General features: G+C 40.0%; 1 protein-coding gene across 2 annotated transcripts in view; it reads right to left on the minus strand.

The window, feature by feature from the left end:
* Positions 1-13154: 13154 nt before the first annotated feature.
* Positions 13155-27917, minus strand: part of LOC108397041 (guanine nucleotide-binding protein G(q) subunit alpha) — a 275802-nt gene continuing 261039 nt past the window's right edge. For both annotated transcript variants that reach the window (XM_073228685.1, XM_073228686.1), the window contains exons 6-7: positions 23832-23985; positions 13155-18315 (exon numbers count right to left, since the gene is read on the minus strand). In XM_073228685.1, the coding sequence (XP_073084786.1) occupies positions 18125-18315; positions 23832-23985 (345 nt within the window). In that variant the 3' untranslated portion in view covers positions 13155-18124. The remainder of the gene's footprint in view (positions 18316-23831; positions 23986-27917) is intronic.

Below are 27917 nucleotides of genomic sequence, written 5' to 3' on the forward strand. Positions count from 1 at the left end.
TATTCCTTCATTCTGAAGAAATTCTTTTAACATTTATTAAAATGTAGGTCTTTGTGTAGCAAATTCTCTCAACAGATTTTTTTCTCAAAAAATGTATGTATCTTTAATTTTTGAAGGATGTCTCATCCTACTGGATACGGATATCTGGGCTCCCTTTTTTCTTTTCAAGTACTTTAAACACAACATTCCATTGTCATAAGAGTTTCAGATAAGAAGTCTGTTAATTTTTATCTTGGTTCCCTCTGTATATAATATGTCTTATTTCTTGGATGCTTTTAAGCCTTTTTCCTCCTGTTATCACTGGTTTCCAGTAATTTGATTATGATGGATCTTAGTGTGGTTTTGTGTTTATTATTCTTGGGATTTCTGAATTTTTGGATCTGTGGGTTCATAGTGTTCACTAAAATTATAATTTTTTGCAATTATTTGTTTATTTTTATCCTCCCATCTCCCACTTTCCTTTGTACCCACCCCAATTCTGAGAATCCATTTATATTCATTTGCTCTCAATGTTGTCAGTTAATATTTAATTTATATGTTTATCATTTCTAGTACTTTGATCTATTCCTTTTCATGTCTTTCATTTTCTCTTCAAGTTTTTTTGTGAGGTGTAATTGACATACATTATATTAGTTTCTGTTGTACAACATAATGATTTGATATTTGAATATATTGTGAAATGTTAACACAGTAAATTAACAACTGTCAGCATACATACTGATGGAATTTACAGAAATTAACAGAGTGTTTTTCTCTGATGAGAACTTTTAAGATCTAGTCTTTTAGCAATTTTCAAATACACAACAGTACAATTAACTATAGTCATCAAGTTGTACATTCATCCCCTTCACTTATTTATTTTATAACTGGAACTTTGGACATTTTGACTCCCTTCACCCATTTTTCCCACCCTCCCACCCTACCTCTTATAACTATCAATCTAGTTCTCTGTATCTATGAGTTTGGCTTTCTTTTTCCTCATAGATTCCACATGTAAGTGAGATCATATGGTATTTTGTCTTTCTCTGTCTGCCTTATTTCACTTAGTAAAATTCCCTCAAGATCTATCCATGTAATCCCAGAGGGCAAGATTTCATTCTTTTTATGGCTGAGTAGCATGCCATTTGTATATATGTACTGCATCTTCTTTACCCATTCATCTATTGATGGATACTTAGGTTGTGTCCATATCTTGGCTATTGTAAATAATGCTGCAACGAACATAAGGGTGCATATATCTTTTTGAATTAGTGTTTTGATTGCTTCAGACAAATACCCAAAAGTGGAATTGCTGGACCGCAAGGTAGTTGTATTTTTAATGTACTGTTTTCCATAGTAGCCACACCAATTTGCATTCCCACCAACAGTGCACTAGGGTTTCCTTATCTCCACATCCTTGCCAACACTTGTCAGTTCTTGTCTTTTGGATATTAGCCAGTCTATCTGGTGTGAGGTGATACCTCATTGTGATTTTGATTTGCATTTCCCTGACAATTAGTGATCTTGAGCATCTTTTCACGTGTCTGTTGGCCATCTGTATGTCTTCTTCAGGAGAATATCCAGTTTCTCTGTCCATTTTTTCAACTGTATTTTTTTGTGTGTTTTGCTGTTGAGGTGTATGAATTCTTTATATATATATATGATTGGCAAATGTTTCCTCTCATTCAGTAGGTTGCCTTTTTATTTTGTTTATGATTTTGTTTGCTCTGCAGAAGCTTTTTTAGTATGGTGTAGTTCCATTTCTTTTGGCTATTGTTGCCTTTGCTTTTGACGTCAGTTATAAAAAAATAAACAAGACCAATGTCAAGGACCTTACCACCTATTTTCCTCTAGGTGTTTGATGGTTCAGACCTTACATTCAAGTCTTTAATCTTTTGATTATGTTGTAAGACAGTGTTCCAGTTTCATTCTTTTGCATGTGTTATCCTGTTTTCCCATCACCATTTATTGAAGAGACTGTGCTTTCCCCATTGTATATTCTTGTTTCCCTTGTCATAAACTAATTGACCATATAGGCATGGATTTATATCTATTCTGTTCCATTGATCTATGGGTCTGTTTTTACAACAATACCATACTGTTTTGATTTTATAGCTTCATAGTATAGTTTGAAATCAACAAGCATGATGCCTCCAGCTTTGTTCTTTCTCAAGATTGCTTTGGCTGTTGGGGGTCTTTTGTGGTTCCATACAAATTTTAGGATTATTTTCTCTAGTTCAGGAGAAATGCCATTGTTATTTATAGGGATTACATTGATCTGTAGATTGCTTTAGTCAGTATGACCATTTAAACAATATTAATTCTTCCTATTGATGAGCATGGAATAGCTTCCCATTTATTTGTGTCTTCTTCAATTTCTTTCATTAATGTCTTATAGTTTTTAGAGTGCAGGTCTTTCACCTCCTTGGTTAAATTCATTCTTAGATACTTTATTCTTTTTGATGTAATTATAAATGGTATTGATTTCTTAATTTCTTTTTCTGTTAGCTCATTATTTATATATAGAAATGCAACAGATTTCTGCATATTGATTTTGTATCTTGCAACTTTACTAAATTCATTTGTTTGTTCTAACAGATTTTTGGTGGAGTCTTTAGGGTTTTATATATATAGTATTGTGTAATTTGCAAATAGTGACCATTTTACTTCTTCCTTTCTGATATGGATGCATTTTATTTCTTGCACAATTTCTCAGGACTTTGAATACTATGTTGAACAAAGTGGTGAGAGTGGGCATCCTTATCTTGTTCCTTATCTTACAGGAAAAGCTTTCAGCTTTTCACCATTGAGTATGATGTTAACTGTGGGCTTGTCATATATGACCTTTATTATATTGAGATGTATTTCCTCTACACTTGCTTTGTTGAGAGGTTTTTTTTCTTAATTATAAATAGATGTTGAATTTTGTCAAGTGCTTTTTCTGCACCTATTGAGATGATGATATTATTTTTATCCTTCATTTGGTTAGTGTGGTGTATCACATTGACTGATTTTGCAGAGGTTGAACTATTCTTGCATTCCAGTTAGTTGTTGTGAATGATCCTTTTAATGTATTCCTGAATCTGACTTGCTAACATTTTGTTGAGGATTTTTTGCATCTATGTTCATTACAGATATTGGTCCATAATTTTCTTTTCTTTGGTGTCCTTTCCTGGCTTTGGTATAAGGGTAATGCTGTCTCCTAAAATGAGTTTGGGTGTATTCTCTCTTCTTGTATTTTCTGGAAGAGTCTGAGAAGGATTAGTATTTAATTTTTCTTTAAATATTTGGTATAAATTGCCACTAAAGCCAGGTAGTCCTGGATTTTTTTGGAGGGGGGAGGTTTTTGATTACTGATTCAATCTTGACTATTTACTAATAATCAGTCTGTTCAGATTTTCTATTTCTTCATGAGTCAGTCTTGGAAGGTTGCATTTGGAGGTGAAATGTATCGATTTCTTCTGGGCTGTCCAATTTGTTATAATATAGTTTCTTGTAGTATTGATCCTTTGTATTTCTAGGGTATCAGTTGTAATTTCTCCTTTTTCATTTTTATTTATGATTCTATTTATTTCATTCTTCTCCCTTTCTTCTTTGTGAACCTAGCTAAAGGTTTGTTAGTTTTGTTTATCTTTTCAAAGAACCAGCTCTTGGTTTCATCTTTTCTATTGGCTTTTTAGTCTCTTATTTATTGCTGTTAGGATATTTGTTCTTTCCTTCTACTAACCTTGGGTTTTGTTTTTGTTTTGTTTCTGTTTCATTTTAATTATTATGTGTCTTGGTGCAGATCTCTTTGGGTTCATCTTATTTGGAGTTCTGATTCCTGGATCTGGACATCTGTTTCCTTCCATAGGTTAGGGAAGTTTTCAGCTGTTTCTTTAAATAAAATTTCTATCCCCTTTTCTCTCTTCTCCTTCTGGGATTCCTATAATGCAAATATTAGGAAGTTTGATGTGTTCCCAGAGCTCTCTTAACCTTTCCTTATTTCTTTTCCAGTTTCCTTTCTGCTGTTCAGCTTGAGTGATTTTCATTACTCTGTCTTCCAAGGTGCAGATCCATTCCTTTGCATCCTCTAGTCTGCTGTTGATTCCCTTTAGTGCACTTTTTATTCCGTTCATTGTATTTTTTATATTAGGTTGGCTCTTTTTTAGATTTTCTCTTTGATGAAGTCCTACCAGAGCTCATTCTTCTCTTCCAATGAGCATCTTTACAACCATTGCTTTGAGCTCTTAATCAGGTAGATTTGTTAACTCCATTTCATTGTTTTTATTTTCTTTTTCTGAAGCTTTGTCTTGTTCTGTTATTTGAATATGTCTTGTTCAGCATAGTCCTGTGTCTCCTCATTTTGTTTGACTTTCTTTGCTTTATTCTAGGAATTAGTTGGATGGGCTACCTCAGTCTTGAAAGATTGGCCTTATGTAGGAAAGCCCCCTGGGTAGATTGCTTGTGTCTAGTGATTTTGTTTGGTTTGAAGCTGAGTGATCAGGAGAGGGGCATGTCCTGGTCTTGGGGCTCCCAGGGTGTGTGTGGGCTAGGGGCTCCTGTGTAGTTGCTAGACAGAGCCACGCTGATGGGGTAGCCTGTGTGAAAGGCATATGGTTCATGGATCTTCCAGGTGGGCACCAGCAAGTATAAGGAAAGCTGGGGGTGGATGGGTGCAATCTTGGAGTCTTCTGGATTGGCACCTGCCTGGGGTCATGCAGAGTGACTGGAGATAGAAGGGGTGGTCATCATGAATCTGTGTGAGTGTTGTACTAGTAACACCTTGGTGGGACTGCTGTATCTCTGGAAGGTGTGTTTGAGTGTGGCAGGGACCAGGAGGCTGCTTCTGTTATACCTAGAGCTGGTGTGCTCTCTCTGACCCTACTCTTGTCCTCACTGTCAATGTGCATGGAGAACAAAGACAATGGCACTTGCCCTGCTCCCATCCATTCTAGGAATGTCAGGGGAGGGAGTGCAAATAACAGTGTTCACCCTGTTCCTGTTCATGCTAGCAGTGTCTGGGAGACCACTAACAACAGTGCTCACCAGTTCCTCTGGTCTGGAAGAGAGTTCAGCAGTACCCTGGCTATTTGGTGGTCAGGTTTAAACCTTCCAAGTCTGAGGGTTTTTTTCTGTGTCCAGTAGCTATATCCTTTCCTACTTCAGCACTGCACTGGGGATAGGGCTCCCTCCATTACCATGTCTCCATTTCTCTTGCTGTTTTTCATGTAGTTTTTTTATCTTATTGTGCAGGTGTTCTCTGTGGCCTCTGTTCTTCCTCAGAATGTATTGTTCTGCATACAGGTGTAGATTTGGTGTGTACATGGGAGGAGGTGGGCTCAGGTGTTTGTATATTGCCATCTTGAACCTGCCTCTTGTCAAGGTATTATCTGATTTCTCAGATCTTCATTGATTGTTCAGTAACATGTCTAATTTCCAGAATTTGTGATTTTTCAAGTTTTCTTTCTTGTAATTGATTTATAGTTTTATACCATATGTGGTCTGAAAAGATGCTTGATATGATTTCAGTCTTCTTAAATTTGTTAAGATGTTTTTTGTGGCCTAACAGGTGATCTATCTTGAAGAATATTCTATGTGCACTTGAGAAGACTGTGAACAAGTTTTTATTTAAATCCTTTAGCCTAATTTATAATAGCTATTTTAAAGTTCCTCTCTGCTAATCCAATTATCTGTCATTTTCACGTATCTTTCCAATGAGTAATTTTCTTTTTCCTGGTTATGGTTTACAATTCTTGTTTGTTCACGTGTCTACTCATTTTTCATTGAATATTAGACATCATGTATTTTGTTGTGAATTTATACTTCTTTCAAGAGTTTTGGACTTTGCTCTAGCAGTCAGTTAAATCATTTGTGGATCAGCTTAATATTTTCAAGGTTTATTTTTTATCATTTGCTATGGTGGGTTTAAAGTAGCTCTTACTTTAGGTTTACTTTATTTAACCTTATTTCTAAGGTATGTTTAGTGAAAATACTATACTCTGGTTGGTTGGAACTCAAGCATCTACTGAATCTGTGAGCTCTGGGAATTAGTTCAGAGTACTCCTAGCCTGACATCATGTACTTTCACTCTACTCATGCATGCTTTTAAGTAATAGACCCATGGTCTGGAAAATTTATGCACATTTCCACAGCTCTTTGTGCCACTCCCTTCACTCTGCTGGTATGCCCCATGAATATGAACTATGCCAGCCTTTCTGAACTCTGATCTTTGTAGATTCCCATTCCTTCACTATAATTCAGAAAGCATTTCTAGGAAGAAATCCAACATGACTTTAGGGCTCATCTCATTTGTTTTCTTTCTGTCAGGGATTACAATTCTACACTATGTTTAATATTAGAAAAATTTTTTTTTCAGGTTTCCAGCTGCTTACATTGGGAAGGTAGTCTGGTCCTTTCTTTATCACAGCTGAAATCACCTTCACATACAGTCATCTAGGCTGCTCGTTACTTTCTTCCTGCAGTTCAAAGATATCATTCCATTTTCTCCTGGATTTGATTGTTTCTGTTGAGGAGTCAACTGTAAATCTAACTGTTGAACTTTTAAAGGTAATTCTATTTTGATTGTTCTCACAAGATGCTTTCATTATTTTTCATTTATTTTTCAGTATGTTTACTATGGTATGTCTAGGTATATACTTTTTACTTATCCTTCTTAGGGCTCATTGGACATCTTGAATGTGTGGCTTGATGTATTTCATCAGTTTGGAGAAGTTCTATCCATTATATCTTTTAAAAATTGCTTTTTTTACCATTCTCTATCTCTTCTCCTGATGGAATTCCAAATACATATACTTTCTCACTGAAACCTGTATGTACTTTGTCCTCATTATGTTCTAATGGTCTGTTTTCAACTTCTTTCTTCTTGAGCTATTTATATAAATGTGTAAATAAACATCTTAAGCTTTTGAGTTGATTTTTTTCTATAATGTTCATTAATTTGTAAACAGTCCTTTTCCAAAATTCACCATTTTATTCTCTTTTATCATTTCAATACAAATCCATTTTGAAGCTGAACTTCAGGCCGCATGCATTTCTTGTTCATCATTACTCATAGGTTGTAGTCCTTTTTATTCCCATCCCAAGGTGAGTTGGTTCACCTGGCCCACATTGCCTACTCAGTACTGCAGTTCAATCCCTATCCTTCTAACTGTAAAAGGCTAACAAAAATGTCACAGTGCTTCTGAGCTTCTGCTCTGCCCTTTCTGGGACTGATAAATGCTGTCAGAGGAAGAGTGGACCCAAATGCTTGACTCATTCTCTTGGACTTTTGTCTTCCTCTTTATGCTGGTCCAGTAATTATTCACTGTCTTGTTAGCTTGTCCATGCTCTTGAGGCTGTTTTTAATATTTTATCCAGCTTTTGTAGATGACCTTGTTGGGGATGGTTAATCTGAATGATCTACTCTGCTATTACAAGAAATAAGTGTCTCCAGGGGCAAGCTGAGGTTAAATTTATAGTGGAAAAAACCTGCTCTACGTGGTCATTCTCTCCAGCTTCCTTCACCTTTTTAAATGTAGGCATGGAGAAATCAATTATTTGGCTTTATGTATGCAACCAATAGAAAAGTTTGGATAGATTAAGTGTAGGTAAGAAGCTAGGAGAGGTCTCAAATGATCATCTGAATAATTGAGATGGGGTAGATTTTTAAATCGTATAAGTAGAGAAAAAGGATAAGAAATTGTAGGTGGCTAATTGGAATGGGAGCCGTCAACCTTGTTTGAGATTTTCCTGAGTCACTCAGAAGAACCATTAGTGTTGGTGTCTAATTCCACAAAAATGTCAATTTCTCCTTAATTTTTCCCCAAGTTTACCTGAATTTTACCCCAAGTTTCAGACACACTGGTACATACATTTTTATATGGATGTCTTTAAATAATTTTTCTGGTAAACATATAAAGCCACCACTGGATTGTGTTGTTCATTATTTCTGGAAATATCTTCTCACTTTCCTAGAATTATGCCCAGCAAAAGTGTTGGGGTAATAGAAATCCAGTCTTACATAATTTGGAGTCCTGATAATGCCTTCTAAAAAGATAATAGCATTTGATTTTTGAATACAATTTTATTTCTCTTTGGACCATCTCAAAATATACAGGCATGTAACCCCTACTCAGAAACTCATTCCTTCACAATCTAGTCCAAGGACTTAGTGAATAACGTAGTTAGATAGTGAAATACAATGTAAGTACATTCCAACATATTTTAGAACAATATATTCAAACATTAGTACTAACAAGATTGTGGCATAATAGTTCTTGCATTGGCAGAGAGCCTCTCATTCTAAAGTCCTCTGTTACCACAATTTGAAACATAGCTTCCTTCATTTATTTTTTTCTAGGGACATACCTTTACCGTCATAAATGTATCATTATTCATGTATGGTCTCCTACTGTGGGGCCTATATAGTAAATGTGTTTCATACTAGGGTTCATACTTATTTATTTTTAAAGAAGGCAGGTACTTTTTCAGGACATGGCCTAGGTAATATTTCTTTACTTCTGTAATAGTTTTCAATATATGTTCCCTCTTCTCTGATTTTTCTCCCAACAATTAAATGTCACCATATGCACCAGTTCTCTGGTGGAATTTTCTTGCCTCATTCCTCTCTTCCTCTCATTGTGTCAGCACCATCCACTGGCTGGAGGAGCAAGACAAAAGTCTATGTGTGTCTCCAAGGAGGCAGCAGGCCTGATGGATCTGGAGTAGATTAGTCAGGGCTGGTGTGGGGCTCATCTTGGAGCCATTGGCCAGGGCTGGACAGGTGGAGGAGGGGAATAAAGCAGCCTTCTAAACAGGGTGACAAAGTTGAAATGCCTGCATCACTTTTCTCCAACAATTGAAAATGATAATCTTTAAGCATGTCCTAGTAGAACTTTTTCATAAATGTATCATTATTCATGTATGGTCTCCTACTGTGGGGCCTATATAGTAAATGCCTTTCATACTAGGGTTCAAGGTGTTAACCTGAAACCGCAGTCATCCGCTGCAGTTGGGGGTCCACTGAAGGGCAGGTGTTTGTTAGCCTCAGTTGTGACCCATTCCTGACAAGTCCCTCCCACACATGAAAGCCATTCCTTGGTGGTCTTAGTGTCTAAACTGGGGCTTCCCCCAGGGCAGGCCCATGCTGGATGTGAGTTGAGAGGTGACTCATTAAGCATAGCAAGAGTTTGGAAACTAGGCAAGGGAAGGAAAAAAGCCAATAAAGGGTGTGGTAATGAGTGAGTTCTAGAGACAGCAAGAGAACATTTCTCAAAGAGCACGGGATCCCCTGAGACAGTGTGCTCAACAAGCCTTGGTTTTGACCACCAAAGGCCAAGGCTGCAGGTGAACCCACCGACCACAAAGGGCCAGGGCTGCAGATGAATCCACCGACCCCTGCTCCTCTCTGGCTGAGTATCACCTCTGAGATACTGACTTTTGATTTCTGGTCTCCGGCCAGAGAACGTCAGAAGGATGCAGGCAGCTCTTGACCTGAGTAAGAACTGCTGGCCATAACCTTTGTATGGACCAGGGACATGGAAGGCAGCCACCCTCAGCTGGTCTAAGAATAGTGACCCAAGAGCACAGCCCCAAGCCCCATGATTCTGAGTCTGTGGTTCCTTATAGGCATCTGTGTGGCATGGGCCTGGGGTTCTGGGAATTCATTCATCATCCTTGGAGGGAAGGGAGCATCTGCACAGAGAGGACCTAACTCAAGAATGGAAGTAACATCAGCGGTGATGATGCGCCTGAATTGTACAGGCCTGGCTTTTGTAATTAGGTAAGATTTCATCCAGCTTCCACACATTCTCAGAGACCCTTCTTCCCTGTCTCTGTGGGAACACAGCTTCATCACTCAGACATGGAAGCCCCAGCCTAGGTTCACTTGCCCTTTCGAAGAAACATAATTAGATGTTCTTTCCTAAATAGGTCAGAGCTCTTTTAGGATGGCACCTGGTAAGACTGGGAAGGGAAAAATTTTTGAAAAAAAGAAAATGTTAGCCATGGATTTTATGATCTTTTCTGTCTTGGTCATGTTAATATGAAAAATTATTTTCTGTGTCTTAAACTAGTTCTAATAACCAAAAGATAAGTAAGTCTGACTGTGCATATGTATGTGTATTTGTATATGTATGCAACTTCAAGATTCAACCATTTTTAGATTCTACATGTATATACACATATGTATACAGGTTAGTTTTTATAGGATTAATCTCATCACCCAATTGACATGAATGTATTTACAGGCTTTTTCTTTTTGTTCAGCAATGCCTGAGCTGCTTGCAGACACAGACATTTCACACGTGCACACACACACACAATCACAGTGTTAGGTAAATCTGATGCCTGAATTGAGTTTTGCAGCCTCATTCCCTATCTTCTTATCCACTACTGCCATTCCTTTTGGAGTTTAAGATAATTGGTGTTTCTGGCCAAACTACCACTGCTCAGAGCCCATCATGAGCACAGTGCTCTGTGGTAATTAGCTCTAGGTCTCCAGGTGAGGAACGCACATGCTCTGAGAGCAATAAGCCAGGGAGGCTTATCCTGCTGCTGTTTTCCCAGGTTTACACAAAGGTGCTTTCTTAAGGGACTGAGGGTGGCATGCAGGGGAAACTTGAGAGAGACCATTGTTAGCAAGCATCCCTTCCCCAATCAGTAGTCTAAAATCGGACATGGTGAGAGTTACAACATGGAAATCAGTGCACACTACCAATCGGGGGTACGCCAATCCTGTACCACCAGTTAAACCATTTACCAGGATCCTACAGGGGTGGGCCCTTTTGTACTCCCCGAAAACAGATTCCTTTTGCTAATGGTACCTGAGCCCACCTGCTACAACCTCTGTGTGGCCCCGCACCTCAGATGGGCCCTGGCTGATGCCTTGACTGGAGAGAATGCAGCAGGCAGCCGGGATTCCCAAAGGGCTTGGTGTCCTAGCTGAGGCACACCCCAGAGCAGATGCAAACATGGCCTCTTCAGCTGCTATGTGAGCTTGCAGGAAGCAGGGTTCACAGTGTCAAGTTCCCATTTGCAGGCTTCTAGGGCTTGCCAAGCTTCATCTGCCAATCTTTCCCTGGTCCTATCATTTCTAAAGATATTTAAATAAATATCTACCATCAAGTCACTGGGAACAGAAGGAAGTCCCAGGGGGCCCTTTATGCCATCCCTCTAGCTGGGACAGGCCTGTAGTCCTCTGGGCTGCAAAAACATCTCCAGGGCTACAGAGGGCTGAAACAGGGCTGCGGAAGACCCGTACCAAGGGATTCCCACCACCGGCTCTTTGTAATTATGGTTCGGTTCCCTCTTAATTAATGAGGGTCAGTTGCCTTATTGTACCCACAGGCTTAGGGGATAGAAAAAGACTCTGGCCTTTGCATTCTTGAAAAAAACAGGAAGGGAGAAAATCAGCACAGATCAGACTTCAAGTCTTGAGGTGTAAGAATTCAAAGAAAGAATCTTTTCAGAACTTCCTGTATATATCTTAGATTTCAGAGACCCATTTTTTCTGACCAGGGCCCTGTTTTGCAGGGACCTAGGAAGCTCCCTTAGAATAGACCGAGTTCAGTAATAGCTGGACTCACATTTGAATTAGCCACTGCAATGAAACAAAGGAAAAATGGTAATGCATAGATAACTTAAAACAAAAGAAAACCAACCAACCAGAAACCTACCCTTTACCACTGCCTTCTACTTTCCAGCCCTGATCAAAATTTCAGTAAGGGTTTTAAGTATGGGGTAACTAATGAGCATCGTAATGACTCCAAATTAAACAACAAAGAGAAAAGCTAGACGCTGGCTAATTTGCCACCAGAAATTACTCTTACACATCATCAAACAGACAGACCATTGTTGCCGCTTATGATCAAGTTCCACCCCCACCCTTTCTGCTATGGTTTAATTAATTGGTTCTCAAGAGGTAGTACTGGGGCATCACAACCTAAGAGAAAAAGGGAGGAGGGAGGAGGCAGAGCAAAGCAGAGAAGCTTTCAGACCAACTACTTTCCTTATTGCTTCCAGAAGATCAGGACAAATAAAAAATCTGACTAGGCAGGCTTACTCTATGAATCAAAAGGTTAAACTAAAATAGTTGGTTCAAATAATGTTCCGCAAGTCCCTGTTTTTTCTGTGGACTGAAGGTCTTAAAAAAGAGGATGATTAGATAGACCTGAGTGGTTAAGCCCTGGTCTAAAGCCCCCCCGGGTGGGGAGCGCTAAGGGGCTGCCTAACACCCACCATTCCTCAGCAGAGAGGCTGTGGAGCTGGTCATTCCAAGCCAGTACCAAATGAGTTGCCAGAACACCGTTCCCTTAATCGTTAAGATCCAGAAAGAGGGGACACCAGGGACCTGCAATGGTCTCTAAAACAGGAAAAATCAGGAGAGCCTTAAACCAAAGGCTTTTATGTAAAAATGACACTTTCTTCTCGAAAGCATTTGGGCAGAACAGTATAATACAAAATACCATAAGTGAGGGCTGGGCTGCCAGCTGGAAAGATCTGATCCTCAGTAGCAGGAACAGGTCTTGCTTTTGTTAAGGTTTTAAATCCCTACATAAGCACCAATTTTCAAGAAGAACACTTGCCACCATCCCCCAACTTCACAAAATTGCTGGGAAAAAAAAAGTTAGTTTTTTTTTAGCTGATCTCTCAAAAGCCTGAATGTGTTTTTAAAAGTCACAGACATAAAGGACACCTACTTACCCCAGGCCCTTTTTCCCAGGTGGAAAGGACCCATTCACTACCACCTTTGAAAAGAAAGACTCTAAGCCAAGCATTTACCTCTTTAGGCCAGAGCTCTTTTTCCTAGTTGGAAGACTGCCTCAGTTTGAAGACAGGCGGCTCTTTGTAAGTCTTTATTGAGCAGTATTCAAATATGTTTTTACAGTTGCTTACAATCTAAATTAGGGCAAGTTTTAAAAAAAGCGAATTTGATAAATCTTCTATCAATATGAATATTTCTGCTAAAGGACACTGAAATTTCTGATTCTATACACAAAGTAAAAGATTTTTCTATGTTTGCTTAGAAACTATTAAACTTATTATCTACTTTGGAAAATGCATGTGCAGTATAAAGTGCTTTAAGAAAGGAAAGATTTATTCCAATACTCCATGTAATAAAAAACATTCTGGGAGAGGCTTAGGCAACTTTAAGAGAAGCAAAACTCAGGAATGAAGAATACTGTAGTACAAAATTATGGCCAAAAATACTGTATTTTTAACCAGCAAGATCATCGGGGCATTATTATACAACATTAGGTGTTTTTTGCAAAACTAGTTCCCATCCCCAAACAATAGACAATACATGCATTTGAATGACATTTTAAGAACAGTAAATATGATTCTTTTAAATACTGCAAGTTAAAAATGTTTTCTGACAAATCTCCCTAAATACATAGGTCTAGTAAGGGTTTCTGACATGATGACAGGTGAGGAGTCCAGCAAGAAGTTGCATTTAGAGAGTTCTTTGAGGAAAAGAACGTGTTTCAGTTAAAGTAACCTGAACGAAGTTACATCATTTCCCTTCATTCTTCCTAAACTTAAAAATATTCTCCTGAAGGATGTCTTCCTCCTTGTAATTTTTTTTCTGCCTACCAAATCTTAAATGAAAGTCAGAATTCCTTTATCCAAGTAAGCTCCAACTTTACCCAATAGGTGTCTTCAGAACATGTAAATGTCAGTTACTATTGGGTTGGAATCTTATGGGGAAATGGAGGCTACATCATACAGGAGGTAAGAAGGAAATGAATCTTTGAGCACCTACCATGAGCTAGGTGTATACGCATACTTTGAACAGATGATTCTAGAGTCAAGAGTGTTATTTATTGAAAGGTAGTTGGGAAGACAGGACATGATTTGTTATTTTGAGAGAAAAACAAATGACAAATTTAGACTCTGTACTAAGTATCTACTCAACAGCAGGTGTCTGGCTCCAGAAATCTCTAGCTAATGATTACAACTAAGCCATTTCTTTTCTTAATTTAGTGGAACCAAAAGATGAAATCCCAAAGACAGTTACCAGGACAGATCTATTAACACTACATATGCTGGAAATATGTAGAGATAGATAAACATACAATAGTATTGGTTTTATTTTTTTGTGTGTTTCTAACCAAAGATAGATCTTTGGAAGAAAATATTAACCATATACCAAGCACACCTAATTTGTATGAATGGAGATGTTTCCAATTGCCAATTAAGTGGTTTGCAACCTTACCTAAATTGAAGAAGAGCAACAATATACATTACAATATTTGGGTATACTTTATTTTTGTATGGGTTAACATTCTGCTAAATTTCATTTCATTCTTTTTAGGAGAAACTGAAAACAAAGGGAAATTGTAGGTAATTTGAAGGTTATTTCCAACCAGTATCTGAGTCTTGCAGTATCTTGTTATGCAGCCCTTTCTTCCCATGTATTTTTTTTTGCAAGTAAGTCATTTTGACCCAAATCCAGCATAAATAGCCTTTCACTGATTCCTAACTTAAGACAACTACAATTTACAATCATGTGGCAGTATAAATTTTAAAATCACAATTCGTACACTTTGACAATCAAGAGAGTCTTAAGTACAAAAAGTAAATTGTCCTTTATCTGAATTACCTTTTAAAAATATTAGGCCTGCTAGTTAATCTACAAAAAAAAAAAAAAAGTTTCAGGTTTTCTTCTAATACTTTTTGTGGATGTCATCTGCTCGTAAACAGCATATGCAGGTTCCTTAGAAGATTTTTTCCCCCCAAGTCTATGTATGACATTCAACAGAGCTCTTTATATGGGAATGTTTTTAGAAAAAAAAAAGGGTTGAGGGGATTTATTTACTTTGGAATGGGTGTGTTATTTCCCTTTGTTTCAGATATGAGGCACAAACTTCTGAATTTAAGCTCTGTAAGGCATCAAACAAACCTCCAATTTACAAATAAGGAATTCTCTGTGGGTTGGAACTGCTGTGTCACGCAAAAAAGGGAAAAATCATCTGTAAACTGGTACACTGCAATGTGTTAAGTGAGTCATGAAATGGCTGCTTGCCTTGGTATGCTGAAGAAAGGTTTTTGTGTTTTGTTTTCTTTTTGAATAAGACATGCCCAAGTCACCATAAAACTCGCCACAGGCCTCCCTTACCTACAGCATCAACAATAGGGGTCCGGTGGCACACGCTTATAACGCTTGCAATCACAATATAGTATAAAGCATGAGTAAACTTTGTTTTTATACAAAACTGAAGAGAATCCCTTCCCGCCCCTAGCCCCTTCAATAAAACCCCAAAGAAACAAAAAGAAAGTCCTTTAGCTTCGATTGACTAATGTGGATACAATTAGGTTTCTATGTATCACTGCAGCTCGGGTGATCAATTTTTTCCTTTCTCAAGAGAAGGGATCTTGTCATGCACCCTAAGATGAACAGTGAAGCCACAAACCTCAGTTCTGCATAGCAATTCCATCCCAATTTCATAAAGACAAATAAAACAATCTTCCCCTGTTTGCTCAGCTGCTTCGAGCTTTGAGATCAGGTTTAATTGACTACATCTACTACAGCTCTATTAAATAGAATATCTTGAGTCCCTAAAACTGTAACACTTATGATTTTGTGATGAGGTTTTCTCTATACACACTGTAGGCCTTTCAAATGTTGTTTTTTTTTATTTTTTATTTTTTTGCTGCACCAAATTTAAGATCGCCCTTTCAGGCAAGCAGTGGTCTCTAGCTGTTAAAACATTTCCTTAGTGGATCACAATAGCTTCTAAAACTGCCTTTCTAATAAAGGCCATCAGAGGTAATACTAAACTGCATTTGCCAAATAAGAATATGAATTGTATAAAAGCTCATATTCCAATCCTAGGTCAAATGGCAAAAGTTCTACAAAGTTGGTTTCCATGTTTGTATAAAAGCTCCAACTGATTTTATGTAGTTTGCTATGAAATTACCTTTGGATCTTATAATCAGTATACCTCTACTCAGGAATGTGCAAATGATTTTATACAGCACGATGCTAGTACCGCTCTGTACGATAGTAAGGTTTTTTTTTCTTTTCTAAATGGAAAAAAAAAATATCCCTAGTCAGAAATAAACTGACAAATTTACATTCTCCTCTCTTAAAAAAGTAAATAAAATAACATTATTCAAAATGTGAATTAGCTATAAGACATACGATACAATTACATAGATACATATCAATACAGCACATTCAATCTGCCAAAAAATTAATGATTACAAAGCCAGTATGGACACTGCAATACTGAGAGAGAGAGATGTATGTACAATGATTAGAGCATTCGCAATTGCACTATGCCTACAGGCAGTCTGTATCTTAAGTTTAGGTGCTTTCTGAGCATTGAAAAAAGTAACCTGTGTTGTTTGAGGCAGGGAGAGTAAAGAAGGAGAACATTCCATTACTGTTCAGTAACGCTGGTACTCATGTACTAGCCGTTCATTTTCTCCCTTCCCTCTGCTGTTCCCAAAAGAGTGATTGATGTGGAAGTTTAGACTCATGCCCAACAGCATTAGTTAAAAATGAGACCAGTGTCATGGCCTAACTCTAACTTCCCAGCAGGCTTAAAACAATCGTGATGTATTTTCTCAAATTGTATTTCAACTCAAGCTGCTTGACAAAAGCTCATCAATGCATTTGTTGAAAAATTGCACACAGAGAATTCCAAACATCTCTCCTCGTAGGTTCAGTTACATAAATACATGTTCCATAGAACAGTGAGAGGTTACTTTTAAGTCCACAAGTCTTCCTTAAGTTCAACTTAACCAGTCACTAGTCTAAAAAGATCCCAAAGGTGGTGAACTAGCAGTAATTTCAGATTTTGCAAATTAAAGGTGTCAGAGGAATACTATCAACCAATGTTCTTGGCAGACCTACTTGACCTTAAAGAACATAGAGTAAAATTGGCTTCAAATGAAGAGAGAAGCAGATTTCATGTTGTATCACACACAGGACACTTTTTAAACTGCTGATGTGGACACTCCACATGAACGGACACTAAACAATGCGATTTTAGGGGCAAAGAAAAGAACGGACTGTGAGAATCAAATCTACAAATCTACAGTTACCAGTTGTTTGGCAATTGGCATTTCGGGTTCATTGCCAGCTGATTTTAGGCTTCACAGCCTTATTCTCTTATATTTTAAGAAGCTGGCTTCTAAGTTCTTTTGTTTTACAAAAAGCCAGCTTTGGCAACACATATCCATAAGTCACTTTAAAATTGTGGCCCAAACACTAAGGAAAAAAGGGAGGAAAAGTCTGGGGGGGAAAAATTAAGAACAATCTCTGGAAGGGTTCTGGGTAGCAGCCATTGGGTTAATGTAGTGTCTGTTGGCATAATTTTTGGCATCTGCAATTTAAAGAAATGAAGGCTAAAAAAAAAAAAAAAAAAAAGAGGAAGGACAATGGCACATGGCATTAAAAAGAGAGAGAGAAAAAAAAGACGCCTCCTGTGTGACTTTGCTCCTGCCTTACTGGCTTCCGTACATTTCTCTGAGCAACCAAGCTAAGTCCGAAGGTAGAGAGCTCCAAAAGAAATGCCACTGAACCATTAGATGGCACACTATCCCAGCCCAAAGTGAGGCAAGATAATAGACTTAGATAAAAAAAAAAAACTCTTACGTGTCTCCAGACCATACATTTAAAACTATAACATTAATACTTATAATCCTTCAGCAAAAACTACACAGTTAAATTAAGCTGATGTTGATGGCTTAAATCAAATGACTGTATCATTTGCGAGAAAGAGAAAAATCTGACCAAGAATGAACTAGGATAAAGGCCATTGTAACCCAGGAAAAAATCAGGAGGGAGGGGCTAGGGAGAGGGAAATCAGCTTTGTTTTGCTGGATAGAAAAGAGAGAGAGAGAGAGAAAGGAAACAACTCTTATCTTTGTGAGTGCATGACTGAGAATTTAAAATACATTGAGTCACGAGGTTTTGCCTAAAAAAAAGACAGAGAGGAAATGTGCTGGGACTGTACTTCAGCATCCTGTTTTTCCTCTGAATAGTTTAAATAAAATCATAATATTTACTACAAACTCTGTGGACACATTCACACAGAGTCCAGGACGGCAATAAATTAGTATTATGCAAATTGTTTTCCACAGAAATACAGTCCCTCTTGTATAGCTTCAGTAGCCCACCAGGGAAGGGAAGGGCGGCGTCGAGGAGGCGCAATCAGACCAGATTATACTCCTTCAGGTTCAGCTGGAGGATGGTGTCCTTGACGGCGGCAAAAACAAAGCGGATGTTCTCGGTGTCTGTGGCGCAGGTGAAGTGGGAGTAGATGATTTTGTCACTGTCTGGGTTCAGGTCCACGAACATCTTCAGAATGAATTCTCGAGCTGCCTGGGCATCTCTCTGGGGTCCTGTTGGAGAGGGGATGGACAGGGTCAGGTGATCCACAAATGAATTTGCTCAATAAATGTTCATTGGGTCAGTGCCCATGGAAAGGACATGTGCACTGCAGATCTGGTCTGTTACAATCATCTTTCCCAACTCCGCTCTGTGTAATTGCTCTTCTTTGTCACTTTACCTGTCTATCCAGTCACCAAATGTGGTGAGGGGCAAACAGGCAGGTGGCTTGTAGGCCAGGCTAAGGTTAGCTCTGATTCTTTGGGTGGTAGGGAGCCAGTGCAGGCTCTTCAGTAGGCGAGCAACAGCCTGCTTCCGTTGGACTGAGTCAATTGTGCCAGTTTCAGCTATATAATAAGTGTGCATACAGACATAGCTGCCTCAGTCTCTCCTGTCAACCTGCCCCTGTATGTGTCCCCATTATGGATCATTTTAGACTCTCCAGACTGAAATCTGTCTCAGAATAGAAAACCATCCTCTGCAGTCTCACTTCTGCAGACTTCTGGTGTTTCTGAGCACACCACGTTTATGGAGTATTCAATTTATCATGTGTGATGACTTAAAAAAAAAAGCCTTTTCATTTTCTTACATTTATTCAGGGTCTCTCATATGCCAAGCACTGTACTAGGTTCTTTGAAAAAGGATTGTGATATATTAGGATATATTAAAAACTTGTTTAACAATTTTGCAAAGGACTCTCAGTTATATGACACCGAAAGTCACAGGCAACCAAAAAAATAGATCAGTTGGACTTCATCAAAATGAACCTTTTGTTCATTATTAAGGAAGTGAAAAAGCCTATGGAATGGGTGAGAATATTCACAAATCTATACTTGATTAGAGGCTAACACTCAGAATATACAAAGGACTCCAACAGCTCAATAACAAAAAACCATCTGATTAAAAAATGGGCCAAAGATTTAAAAGTGGACATTTCTTCAGGTAAGATACACAAATGGCCAAAAAGCACCAGAAAAGGTGTTCAACATCATTAAGTGTTAGAGAAATGCAAATAAAACCACAATGAGATACCACTTAACATCTACTAGAATGGCTACAATCTAAAAAGTGGGAAAGTAAGTATGGGCAGGGATATGGAGAAATCTGAACCCTTGTGCACTGGTGGAGGGAATATACAACAGTGTAGCTGCTGTGGCAAAGAGTTTGGGGGTTCCTCAAAGAACTAAACATGGAATAACCATATAACCCAGCAATTCTATTGCCACAGGAACTGAAGGCAGGCACTCTAACAGGTGTTTCTGTACCAGTTTGCACTGCTGCATTCCCATTCTTATTCACAGCAGCCAAACCGTGGACACAGCAACCCAGGTGTTCATCAGAAGAGGAATGGAAAAACAAAAGGAATGTCTGTACCTACAGACAGCGGAATAGATTCAGCTGTAAAAATGAAGGTCTAAGAGATGCAACAATATGCATGAACCTTGAAAATATTATACTAAGTAAAATAAGTCAGACACAAAAGAACAAATATTGTATGATTCCACTTATAGTAAGTATCCAGAATAGGCATAATCACAGAGGCAGAAAGTAGATGAGAGGTTGCCAGGCTGACCTAGGGGGAGGGAGAAATGGGAGTTATTGCTTAATGGTTATAGAATTTCTGCTTGGGTTAATAAAAATGTTTTGGAACTAGTGATGGTTGCACAGCATGGTGAATGCAATAATGTCACTGAACTGCATGCTAAAAAGTGGTTAGCATGGCAAGTTGTATGTTACACATATTTTACCACAATTTTAAAAAATTAATATAACAAAGAACAATGAATTGGATGTTTTAAATGGGTGAATGATATGGTAGTGGATTATATCTCAGTTTGGAGTTGATTTTAAAACTTATTTAATAGATCCTGATTAATGCATTAATTTAAAACTTGGTTATAAATTAGTAACATCAAAACAAGTATCGAGCATATATCTTGTGTTAGTTTTTGAGGCACTGTATATATACATTTCCCCCACTGCCCCCCATTCTTCTACACTGAGAGGAAGAGGTAGTGCTATATAACCATGCTATTCTCCTCCTGGCAAGGTCCTCTCAGGACCCTCAGCTTACGTTTTTTTTCTATCAATATACTTGTTATCGACTGGTTGGGATAATGAAATCTTTGGAAACTCTACTGACAGCCTGACCACCATTTCTAACAACGTGCATTATGAGGTTCAGACAGCTAACTTACAAACTTTCAAACCAATTTTTTTTTGAAAACTGGGCATTGCCCCATGAGTTATATATCCAACCTTGCCAGAAGTTGGGAGGATAGAGCCATGAAAACAAATAGATTCTCACTTGTACAATTTACAAAAGCAATGTTTAAATTTGTGTCGTAAGGGCCATCAGTGAAATTTTTGTCAGTGATTAAGAAGGCTAGCATCATATTGAAAAGGAGCCATAACTGAAAATACTATGATATATGTAACTGTGTAATGTCCTATCTTTTTCAGTGTACTATTTTTAAGTTACTAATTCCATAGCAGTAATAGAAAAGATTTAAAACTAGGACTGACAAACTGTTAAAGCTGGAAAAGCCTCTGATTTTCATAAAGGAATATTATCTTTCTGGCTTGTGAATGAACTTCCATATGACTTTGTACTTACCCCACATGGGAAAGAAAAGTCTACCTTTCTGGGTTTTTTTCTTTTTACCCAAAGGATATCAGAAATAGACTCAACTTCAATGAAGAACACTTACAGTACGTTATGTTTTTAAGTATAAATTATGTTCTTTGACTAAACTACAAAGAACTCATTATAGCCATCACAGCAGGAACAGCATTCCACAGCCTCTCTGAACAGTTTTGCAATTCAAGGCCATGTGGAAATGGTAATTTTCCTTCCTGAAGAGAAATACAGAAATGGCATTCATTATGATTAAGACCTCATAAGTGCAGAAATGTGGAAGTGTGAAATTTATAATACTATAAACATGTGTATTATAAAAACATCATTGCAGAGGAGGCCTAGAATTTTTTCAGTCTTAGCTCATCTTGGAATCTGAGTCTCATGAAATGACAGTGGCATTCACTTTGTGAATAACAATCAGGGTCTTTTCTCTTTCCTTCGGTGGCCAAGTTTCCTACGTGCCTATGTGTCATGTGTATACTGAGGGAGATTAACAGTAAAGAGAGTCCAGATTTTAAGACATTCACAGTGAGCACATGTTGGAAGGAAAAGTGCTCACAGGGATGGGGAACCTGGGAAAAATCCTGGACAAAAGGAGAAATGTAAAGAGATTAGGAAGATGTTATGCAGAGGGAAGAACACAGCATCCCAAACACCACTGCAGAAAAAAAGTCTTTTATCATAGAAAAATCAACCTGCCCGCAGTATGCGTGTGTGTGCATGCAGGGCCGAGTGGCTTAAGCCTGTGGGTTTGCTCTGTGGGGCAGGCTGTGCTGTATCTTCTGTCGACCATACACAAGCACGTCATGACAACGTGCTGGCCTTCTGCTGGTGCTATGTATGGGGGGCTGTCTGTGTGTGGGGGGTCATTTCCAAACCACAGATTCTCACCAAATTCTTAGAAAAATTAAGTCTCTTTCTGGACATCTGAGGCAACCAAATGTGTTTAGGTGTACGCCAGACACTTCGTGCCCATCTTATCAGGTAGCCTGTGTGTCTAAAGAACTAGTCTGTTGCTGTGCAAGCACAAGTTAGCCACACAGAAAGGTACCTCCTTCTATAGTTTCCTCAGGATACCAAGGGATGGAGTCTCTGGCATCTGTGACTTGGTGGCAGGCTAGCTGCCAGTAAAAGGAGTAAAAGTGACAACACTGTGGGCTAGGGAAGTATTTGTTAAGGGACAGCAAAGCACTAAGGAAGAAGTACTTGGAGACACAGTGGGAACACATGCTAAGAAAATCAGTACTGTCTCCAATAGTTGGTAACGTCCCCAGATGTTTCTGGTTCACTTTACCAGCCTTAGAATCTCACATATATTTGAGAAGGGAATTTGATTAAACATGTACCATTTCCCTATCTTGAGCCAGCACTGTACCAAATGCATGGGGAGTGGGACAAAACTGTCCTTGATGTACTTGTGTCTTCATAGAAAGCTTTGAAGCCCAAGTGCATACTGATTTTTTTGAAATAACTACCTTTCTGAGGGAACTTTCAGAAGTATAAAAACATTGTTGAACTGATACCCATCTCAGTAATTTAAAAAGTACTCCATTGTATGCAGCTGTTGCTACAGGCACCTCTAGAACATGTACTTTTTTGGGTTTGTCTTCTTCTCTCTGCTAAGTGACCAACATACATGATTCCATTCAGTTCCTTTTTATTCAGGAGGAAACTGAGCAGATGAATAAATGTGTCCAAGGCAATATGGCCAGTAACTGGCAGAGTGGTAACTATGCCACATTCAAAGCTTGGCTTCTCCACTACTATTCATCTAGATCTAGTTTTGGCAAACTTTCTCTGTAAAGGGCCAGGGAGTAAATATTTCAGGCTTTGCGGGCCAATTGATCTCTGTCACAACTACTCAATTCTGCTGTTGTCACACAAAAGCAGTGTGTAAATGAATGGGTGTGGCTGCTGCAATAAAACTTTCCTTATCAAAACAGGCAGCAGACCACAGTTTGCCACTCTTAATCTAGACTCAAGTATGTGTGTGTGTCCTGCCACAGTCTTCTGGGGTGGTGGCGGTGACTCCTTCCCTTGTGTTAAGAGTGGTTGGGTGTGGGTGCATTTTGTTACCAATCAGTCAACAAGTATTTCTCAGAATGGGTTGGGTGTCATGTCTAGTCATTTAGGATCTCATAGTCTAGTTGGGGAGGCAAGGTCTGTTTACAAGAATGAAGTAAATGCAAACTTGGCCACTGAGTACCAAAGTGGATGCTACAAATTCTAAGTGCTACAGGGAGAGCTTAAAGGACGGGTGCTGTTCCTAAGGCCAACTGGATGGCACTGGGCCAAGAATAGCCCAGCAGCAAGCATTTCCAGAATATTCACTCCGTGTCAGGCCCAATGCTAAAATGTCACACACATATTACCTACAACACTTCCCAAAACAGTCTCATGAGTTTGGTTCTAAAGCCCAGAGACACTAAGTGACTCGGTCATGGTTCCACAAATAGGAGGTGTCAGTACTGGGGTTTGAACCTGGGTAGACCGACATCAGAATATGGACTGCTTGACCACAGAACGGTGTTCTTTCTCCTGAGAGGCAGAGGCAGACTATCGCCAAGGGAAAGGTAGATAACGAAGGAAATATAATGGTTGGTAGGCAACTGGTCCATGGTCTAGGGGATTGTTCCCGCCTTTGATACACTCATTTCAAATATGTAAGTTTTCTTTTTCCATCACTTTTAACTGCTTTCAGCATTGTTAGGGAACAAAACATTGCAGGGAATTAAAAGACTGGGCAAATAATAACTTGTATTTCAATCACAACATGCAGGCTTCTGAGAGCAAAGGCAGTCACGGAGCTCTGCAGTATGTTAGCCCCAGCGTTGGTCTGGGGAGACAAACCACACCCCACCTGGGGATGGCTGAACGGGGCTGACTTACCATCATATTCTGGGAAGTAGTCAACTAGGTGTGAATACATAATTTTCTCCTCTAGAAGATCTTTCTTGTTTAAGAAGAGAATAACCGAGGAGTTCTGGAACCAGGGATATGTGATAATTGTTCTAAAGAGTGCTTTGCTTTCCTCCATTCGGTTCTGAAAAAGATAAAAAACAAAGCACAAATTACATGATTACTCTATCTGTGAAATGTTTGTAAATCCAACCCATCTTCTATATGCATTCAAATTTTGTAGCCTTGGGTTGGGCTGTAGCAGCTATGAGGACTTACATGCAAATGGTTCGTGACACATAGGCTGTGTCCATTATGCCAACTCTCAGGTGCACAAAGAGGTTACCAGCTCTTCTTCCCACAATCACCTCTAAATTCCTCCCACCCTGGGGTCACAAACAATTGCAGCACATTTGGGGAACCCTCCCTTCCCTGAGGATATAGAAGCCATGCTTCTTCCTGGATATGCAGATGACACTTTCTAATCCCTTAGTTCTATGTGGTAGGACCTACTTTGGAGCAATGGAAAAGCCTGCTGGGATTGCGCCCACCTCCACCACTTACTGGTGGCTCAATAGTTTAAGCTGGGGCATCCCATTCCCCTGGCACCTGACTGGGTTCAGTGCTGGGCTCCCAATCTGGGCCTAGGCCACTTGGAACATGTAATCCTTGGTTTGTGGTCACCAGTTTAGCCAAACAGCTCAAGTGGTCAGATTAACCCCAGGACTTTTGCTGGGAATTCTGGAACAGAGAATGGTGCTTTCATGAAGAATGTGGATGAGGAATCATGTAGCCTCAGGGAAGTCTAACGACCATATTGAAACAGAGAGAAAAAGCAACCAGGTCTTGCTTAGCTTGTTTTTACTGCTTTATCAAACCATGCCTGAACATGGCTATAGCCTCTGGATTTTTAAGTAACACAAGACAGTAAGTACCCTTCAGATTTTAAGCTAGTTTGCACTGTTTTTCTGTTTCTTATGTAAAATCCTTCCAATTGATATAATGTGGATCCAACTACCCCCCAAATTTCTAAAAGGAAGGGAATGAATGAATGAATGGTGTCTGGGGAATGACCATAAAGGCTAGGGGTTCAGGGTGTTAATATGTTCTGCTCAGCTTCTGCCCTCCTGCAGTAGGATGTCCCCAGTTTCCCAGGGCAGGGTCTCAAAAGCCAAGCACACTCGTCTGCACAACCTTTCGCCTGCCGTTCCAGGGAACTGCCAGGAAACTCTGCTCAGCAAGCCAGGATCTAGAGAGCTGAATATATCTAGATCCTGAATATATCTTGCTCTTTTCTTCTGTGAAGCGTGCCGATTCAAATCAAGTTGAAAAGAGCACTTCTCAAAAAGCGATCTTTACCAGATCTAGTAAAGCTGATCAACCTTTAAACTCTATGCCGACAACTACTTAGATAATTAGAGAAAACGTTCCTAATAGAATGTGGGACTGATATAGTGAAAGGCTACTTCATGGCTCAAGAGACTATATTTCACCATATACATTTCTCTTTTATGTAAATGACGTGCACTCCCTTTAAAAATAGTATATTATCTGCGTGCCTTCTATTATCAGTGCCAGTGTAAAAATTTAAGCCCACAACAACATTCGCTGAGAAATGATGACATGTAGTCCTAGATGTTATAGGTTGAAAGTCTCAGGACTGAAGAAAAGCAAACCTAGTAAGAACTGAAAGAACTTAAAAGAACCTAAAGAAGGTTAATTAATGATATTCCTGATGGAAGTTTTTTTCCCTTATAGCTAGAGAAATTCTAGAAAGGCATGCTACAGTCTTCCAAGAAGTCTTGTCTAAAGGAGAGGACACACGCCTAGGAATCAACCACTGAATCTCCATTAGAAAGACTCACATCACATTTAGCATTTTCCAGAAGGGATGCGACAGGCTCCCAATGGACAGATACCTATTTGGGCCTTTTCTGGTAGGAGTACTTTAAGGGTAAGTGGTGAGACCCTGGCTGGAGAGAAGAAAAGGGACAATGGTCCTGAGTTTGAGTTCGCACAGAATGAGGTCCCTAAGGATCTCTGATTAAAAGTTTCAAGACTGGACTAGACCCCAGGTGAAGTCTGCTGTCAGGGGCCTTGTACCAGCCTCCAGGACAGTGGGCAGAGCTGTTCTGAGCCTAGCACTATGTTCTGGACAGGACCTGCCTCAGTGGCTGTCCTTCTGTGCCCAGGGGAGCTACAATCAGGGCCACCCTGGAAGCAGGTTGGCGGACTATCTGAGCTTTGCCCATGTATGTGGCTGGGATGCTCTTGGCCACTCCCTATTTATCATCATGTGTGTGTGGACTGGGCTGGAGCTCCCATTTCAGGGGAAAGCTCGAGAGCCACAAAGCAGGCAGCTGACTGCACTGTCAGCACTGCCGCGCCTTCAACAGGGTCCACCAAACTCCATCTCAGAGCTGGGCCCTGGGAATCTGTGTTTTAACAAGCCATCCATATGAGGCCCAGGCAGGCTCAACTTGGCACTGCAAATGGCTTCTCTGAATTGCTGTGTGTTATCACCCAGGGCCCTTGTTAAAACATGGACTCTGATGCAGTGGGGGTGGGTGGGCCAAGAGTTTGCATTTCTAACAAGCCCCCAGGTGAGGCTGACTACTGATTCACAAAACACACTTGGACTTGGAAGGTCAGAAAGCTGGCTGAAGCAGGCTGACAAGGGGAAGGCACTGTTCGTTTTGTGATAAGAAAGGAAAGTCACACATTCAGCCAAGTGTGTGAGCCCTGCCATGAAAACCTCACTGTGCTGACTTCGTTCTTTGTGTTTTTCCCATTTAGGAGGAGGTAAGATTCTTCCTCTATGCAATATGAGTTGTTTTTCACTCTACAGTGATAATTCCTTATGCCTCCCCCTTCCCATGGGGGAATACTTACAAACCTCTATGCTCCCCACATCACAGCACTAGACTAAACCCTAAATGGACTCAGTGAGGTTTTCACCATGCCTGACACGTGGTAGAACCTGCGGACCATGGGGCATAATCCACTTTGATCAGTAACAACTGCAATCTACAGCCCCAGGAGACATTGTGGCACTTGCTTTTTAGTACTAGGCCGGGGCATGAGATCTCCAGGAGGAAAACAAAGTAGCAATGGATGAGACATGTGTATGGCAGCTGATGAAAAACACTGAGGTACTGTTTACCTCTGCAGAGAGGTTTAAAGGCAATGAGGGCGGTGTTAATCACACCCTCCTTCTCTTGGGGTTTCAACCACTGGGGTAAAATCCTAGTAAAGGTTTTACCATCCCCGACACAGGGCTCCTTGTTAACCAGGCTGGCCTGGCCTATTCCTGAGGCCCACTCTGGCCAACCCCACCTCCCACTTCTCCTGAACTGAAAGAAAGCATCTTTCCTGATGAAGGGGGCCTGACATAGGTGAGAAGGCTGGAGAAGGCTGGAATAGACGAAGCAGACAGACTGGCTGCCAGAAGCAGGTCCCACCTGGTCTCTGCTCTCTTCTCCCCTTCTCTCCAAAGGTGGGAAGAGCAGAGCAGCCCTGGAGCCTGGCCCTGAGCGTGGGAGCACAGCGGCCTATCTGGTCTCCGTGCAGTCACCCTGCCTCAAATAAACGTGGACACAGAAATGTCAGTCTTGCCCAGACCACACGTTGTATGGACTGAAAGTTTTGTCTCCCCAAAATGTATACATTGAAATCCTAACCCACAATGTGAAGTTTGAGGATGTGGGGCTGTGAGGAGATGATGGGCGGCAGTGGCCTTGTGGAGGAGTCCAGGGAGAGGGCCCCAGCCCTTGGGCCGTGAGAGAGCCATCTGTGACCCAGGAGGCGCGTCCAGCCTGCCCAACCCGATTATGGCTTTCCCAGCTCCAGAACTGCGAGGAATAAATGTCTGCTGTTGGTAAGCCACCCAGTCTGTGGTACGGTGTCAGAGCAGGCTACACCCGCTGAGACCAGGCTGGTCAGGGAGGTTCTCACTCCCATGGGTGCAGCGAAAAACCGGGAGCCATTCACCCTGATGCCTGGCCCCGGGAGGACGGGTTACCTGCATGCATGCCACTCTGTGATCATGAGCAGAATGGTGTGACCACTGAGTGTCCT

Source organism: Manis javanica, chromosome 2 (assembly GCF_040802235.1).
Source record: "Manis javanica isolate MJ-LG chromosome 2, MJ_LKY, whole genome shotgun sequence".
Taxonomy (NCBI): domain Eukaryota; kingdom Metazoa; phylum Chordata; class Mammalia; order Pholidota; family Manidae; genus Manis; species Manis javanica.